The 5,940-nt window shown below is 36.0% G+C and overlaps 1 protein-coding gene across 1 annotated transcript; it reads right to left on the bottom strand.

Annotated features, from left to right (window-relative positions):
• Positions 1 to 3,314: 3,314 nt before the first annotated feature.
• gsdf (gonadal somatic cell derived factor) lies at positions 3,315 to 5,584 on the bottom strand. The gene is made up of 2 exons (XM_034123582.1): positions 5,126 to 5,584; positions 3,315 to 4,964 (listed from the first exon to the last, which is right to left on the bottom strand). The coding sequence occupies exons 1-2, from the start codon at positions 5,466 to 5,468 to the stop codon at positions 4,600 to 4,602; spliced, it is 708 nt and encodes a 235-aa protein (XP_033979473.1). The 5' UTR covers positions 5,469 to 5,584; the 3' UTR covers positions 3,315 to 4,599.
• Between the last annotated feature and the right edge of the window lie 356 nt (positions 5,585 to 5,940).

Here is a 5,940-nt window from a genome sequence, read left to right as displayed (position 1 = left end):
CTACTGGATTGTTCTACTCTATTCAGCCAGCCGGGGGCCAAGCTCAGTTTTATACACTCAATGCACTTCAAGCTTGTCACAAAAAGCGTCTAAAGCAGTCGTGTTGCTATTCTATTAGTAAATACAACAAATATGTTCGGTAAGAACTTTATTATTTACCGTTTTTTCCTAAACACGATAGTTTGTCCTAACTTTACACTGTTACCCCTGCGTGACAGACATGGTACAGTCATCTGTGTTTGGTTATGTTTTTTTACAACAGAGTCCTGGTTAAAAGTTTTAATAGCCGATTTTTAGGTTCCTCCCGTTTTTCAAATGGTCTTAATTTTTCGTGACTGTTGACAAATGGTGAAAAATAAGTATCTGACTTTAAAATAATAAGAAAAGATAGGTAAAGCTTCACACAGAAGGCAAAAAAACAGAATTGTGTCTCAAAAGGTGCAATAAAGGGTAGCATACTTATTTGTAACCATTTGTTTCCTGCTTGTCTTTAAAATATTGTTCTATGTCATTTGGTAAGATGTTACAATATATTGGTTGACACAATTATGTTATTCCACTGATCCGAAAGGTGTTCTGTACTGCATCTCCCTTGTCATAATAATATACTAACATAAATAATTGGCTCTTGGTTTATTTGCCCTCTAATAACCGAATCAAATGTAAACATGAATGAATTGAATTCAAGGAACATCTTTCACACTCTTTTGTGATTGCTTTTTGATGAAATACCTTACCTTGTTCCCAGCTAAAAAGTAGGACCTCTGAATCAAGCAGTGATTCAATCACCTGCCCAATCTCCTGAGGCAGATCATAAAGTCTTCTGACTCACCATGCCACCTTGGTGCAAGTTCTGGTGAGTGGGTTCAGATTTGATGACACAGAGCTCAAATACTGCCAGTGGTTGTGATGTCTCCTGTAGGTTTTATAGCTTAGCCTGTAGACAAGAAAGCAGACAAATCAGTTTACACATTTAAACCAGACATGCAAGACAAACATGCTGATTAGATGCGTCACAAAAGAATTATGCAGCCTCTGTCTGTGTGTTCCTGTTGTTAGAGCTTTGACACCAGCACGTGTATGATTTAATGCAGGCTTAAAGCACAGGCTGTGCTGAAAGGCCTGTTATTGGACACTCACCCCGGCTGGTTATGTTATGCTGCTACTGGCCGACTTCCAGCAGAGCACATCGAGATCATCTTGCTTCATTTAGTGGAGGCTCGGGACAGCTGAGAGGACCATGTCACTTGCCCAAAAAAAAGATGTAACTGCTGGGGCCTAATAATTATGACATGCAGTATGTAATACAATAGAATACATTAAGGATATGTTCCTCTTGTGCTTGTTTCTATGCACCCTAGATACTAGGGTGTACTGTTATAGACCCCGGACCATTTATCAGTCCTTAGAGAATGTTTTAATTATGTATTTATTTTGTTAATGAATATTTTTGGGAATATTTGAATATTCATTTTTATATATGTATTTATTTAATCACCTATAGTTTAAGTTGTATACCTATTAACAATATCATGGGTGAGTAAGATATACAGTATATCAGTCCAAATGTGTGTTCAAAGTAAAAAACTTAAATATATTCAAAAGAAACATGACCTTGGTGATCTTTTGCACACACACATACACACAAACGATACTGCACAGTCACAAGTGTGCAGGACTGAAGTTTGAGACTTTTAGTAGTTTAAATGATAACCAGTAGGTGGTAGTAGTTTCCTGTAAATAGAATAGTGGTTCCAAACCTCTTTCCCCTTTCTACCATTGAGTTCAATTATGACCCCTGATTGAGAGATACATTTTATGGATATTCCATATTACATTTAATGCGTAGCAGAAAAACAATTGATAAACTGTACAATTAACCAAATATATCTGCAGGAAGATTGTGTAAAACAAGGGATTTAGATACATTTGGAACAGAAAGAACTGCGATTTTTTTTATGAACTCCTAAACTATACATTTGTCTGAATGATGTCTACTGTATACATATATGTTTAACATTTTAACTGATAAGGCATGCCTAATATGGTTATTTTATGACACATTTCGTTGCTTTCCTCCCTAATGCTTGGCGATTTTCCTAGGTTATTCTAACCGCATACCTTTCTAAAGCAGGACAGGGTGTTTGGCAGGGAAGGAGGGTATTCAGTTCTTCACTCTGCCCTCAACCTGTTAGACTTATAAAGAAAGTGTATAAAATAAATAATAATCCAAACTTAGAAACTAGAACAAAATAACCGACATTTGAATAAAAAGCTGTGTTTTTTTTGGTAAATGGATGAACATTACATTACCAGAGCAGCACATTCTCACATAAAAGTACAACAATATAACACTAGTCCAATCTAATTTATTTGCATTTTTGTATACTTACTGATATTCTGTTTTGCAATTTATTGTAATAGTAATTGAGATTGCAAAAGTAGGTTCTTCTTTAGAAAAAATGTACATTTATATCATTGAATGAATCTCAACATTGAAACACAACAACATCAACTACAAAATAAAAATAAATTGTTTTAATATTGCCATAAAGACTTACAACCATTCACATCTTTTGCATCACTCTGGACCAATCATATATTTTCAGATCTTCAAAAGTCTCTATTATTGCTTAACAAAGATGGATTCACACATTTAGAGTGATCCACATGCTCTTCTAGGGCTGTGCAATTAATCGTATTTTAATCGCAATTACGATTTTGGCCTGCCACAAATACGAAAACAACATAATCGAAAAAAAAAATTATTTTGCTTTGCTAGGTTGTGACAGTGCACTGCAACATATTTGATCTAATTAATTTTGGTCTCATTTATTTGTATTTATCATATTTATATATGTTTAGTAGCTTGTGGAAGTGCGCTCCAAAATATTTGTTGATCTTGTTTATTGGTATTTATTATTTTGATATTATTTATTTAAATGTATCATTTATTTTTGTATTGGTTTTTCAGTTGAATTATACGTCCAGGGTAATCAACAGTTAAAAAGATACTGTTCAAATTATTATTTGTATTTGTTTTAAAGCTCAATAAATGGATTTTTTCAAAGTCAATGAATAATCGTATTTAATAATTGTGATATCAATTATTGACCCAAATAATCGTGATTATGATTTTTGCCATAATCGCACAGCCCTATGCTCTTCTATGGTCAAATGCCATCAAATACCTTCACAACAAAACAAAAAGTTTAAAGTCACATAAATCAAGCTTTAACAATATCATACACAACGTGTGGGGAGTTGCGTCAAGCGTTGTTTCAATTACAGTACTCAAGCACACAATTTAGATGGACTGTTCATTTAATTATCCTTTTACTTCTACTCAACTACATTTCAGAGGGAAATATTGTACTTATTAGTCCTATACATTTATTTGACACCTACTAGTTACTAGTTATTTTACAAATAAAGATGTTTGCATACAAAACATAATAAGATCTTATACAATATGACATCTAAATTATATCTAAAACAATTGACAACAGATTAATTGGAAACAACTTTGTTGGTTGTCTGTCATTTAACACACAAAAAAAGCTTGTTTTGCTTTTCTATGCCTTTGTCCAATAGTTGTGAGGTTGTAAAACCAAACAATCAATCAATGAATATAGAAAATAATCATGAGCTTAACCGTTGTGTTGTGTTTGAAAGCTGTTACCGTTCATGGTGTTTGCGGGTCAATTTTAACCCATGATTTATCTCAGTCCAAAACACTCCAAAATAATGACTATCATCCAATATTGTTTTAACTACATCATAACTAACTTATAATGCATTCATAACCGTACAATCCTGTTGTAATTTTCTTTTATGGCCCCAAAACACATTACACCACATATTGCACACGTGCATGTGTGTGTTCAGGTTCAAGTGTTAGTGTACATATTCTTTGTGAAAGGTCGAGTTTCCGTGGGGGGGAGGGATGGGCAACCAGGTGCATGTTGTGAAATAACTATTGTTACAGTGGATGAAGGGGGTGGGGCTGGGGTGTCTAAAGTGAAAGATGAATCTTGATTGGGCCAAATTTGCCCCCGAGTCACCCACAACAATTCTGCTGTGTCTTCCCAGACCCGAACACCAAATTATAGACCTTCAGACTTGGCTAAAATTGTCAACATCTGTTTTGTAGTGTTTATATAGCTGTTGTGGAGGATATCATCTGCAGGTCTCCCTTGAAAAAGAGATCAATGATCTCAATGGGACCACCTGGTTAAATAAAGGTTTGAAATCATGAAGCCTCGTTCCAATAAAAAAAACTAAAGCGTAGTTATTATATCATTTTAACTTGAAACGGGTCACGGGAGACCCGAACACAACATAAGGGTTAATCCAAAATGAAAATAATCAACAGTTGCAACCTTAAATAAAATAGCTCAAAATAAAAAAATTACAAAAGTGATGGTTACACATTAATGAATGAGATGATAACAATACAATGATATCAAATTGTAATACTGGAAGTACATTTTAGTTACTATGCCTACGCACTTTTAATTAAGTAACATGCTCAATGCAGGACTGAGTATATGTACAGTATGCATTAGTTATTTTACTTTAGTAAAATATATGGGTATTTTATCCATCACCTCCTTGGTTGATCTGATTTGGTTTTCTCTCCCAGAAGGTGACCAGAAAAGGAAGACATTCGAGAACAACAACCGGGGAAACAACCGGGGAAACAACCTGTACGCAGAAAGAGTTCCCCGTGTTCTCGGTACTGAATTGTGGCGTCACGTCGTATTGGAGGCCACAGTCGTCTGCGATTGTGGTGGGGCTGTTGTGTCTGAGCAGTGTGGTGGCAGAGGGGACAGTGGCTTTCACTTCCAGCATCTCATGTCCAGCTACAGATACATCCACAGGCAACACCACGTAGGCCTGCACCAAGCTTTCTCCAATGTTGCACTTGAGCTCCGTAGACCAACAGTATTCCCCGGGGTCTCCTAGGAAGAGAGACTCATTTATGAAGGGCTATACACATCGGATGTGCCACATAAAACAGTCAGACAGCGATGGCCTGACATAAGAAGACCACCTGCACTACTGATATCTGTCTGCACATTTAGTCAAGGACAGTTGAAATTGTAACTGAGAGATGCCTTACCTTCTGTGCAATATGAGAGCCGTATGTTATGGTTGTCCTGAAGTTGAATTTTCTTATGGTAGGTCATCTCAGTGCACTCGATCAAACAGTTTGTTAAGGGTCTCCTGGGCAGCAGTTTCACCAACCCTTCCCTCTCTGAACAATTAGCTGCCACCGCAGCCAGCAGAAGGGGGGACAGTATGCCAAAAAACACCCACAAAGTGAAATATGTTGACATTCTGTCCAGTATCAATAAAACATCCAATTGCTGGCAATGTTGAGCTATTGGTCCAGATCTTCTTGTCCTATTGTGGAATAGTTGTTGTCCTGGATCAATATATTGCTTGCACAACCTGACAACCATAGGATAAGATTCAACTTCAGCCAGGAAAAAACGTATAAAAATGTTGTGTACAATTGCATGCACAGCAGCTATAAACGTTCAAGACTTTCAGAAGTGCGCAACATGCTGCTCTTACGCTGAAATGAGGAGGGTTTCCTGGAGGGCAGTGCCTCCAGGTTATTTTCCTCCCTCTAGACTAGAAATGTGAAACACCTAAAGGCTGGACTAAGGAACTGCTTTACCAACATAATAATCAAGAGTTATAGTCCATAATAAATGTTTGCAGGAAAAACAACTGAGAGCAAACAAATGTTGATTTGAATCATCTTTATTCAAAAGTTTGTAAGCAAAAAATCAGGAAATTGGTACAAATGATTAGCATGCTATAGCAGTTTCATTAGCAAAATACAATATTTTGTACGAGATCTAAATACATAGATTAAGTTATGGTGCTATGTCAATATAATAAGTAATAGTTGAAAAATAAAATAAA

Source organism: Trematomus bernacchii, unplaced genomic scaffold (assembly GCF_902827165.1).
Source record: "Trematomus bernacchii unplaced genomic scaffold, fTreBer1.1, whole genome shotgun sequence".
Classification (NCBI taxonomy): Eukaryota; Metazoa; Chordata; class Actinopteri; order Perciformes; family Nototheniidae; genus Trematomus; species Trematomus bernacchii.
Note: the sequence above shows the minus strand (reverse complement) of the source record. Positions and strands in the feature narration are given on the sequence as shown.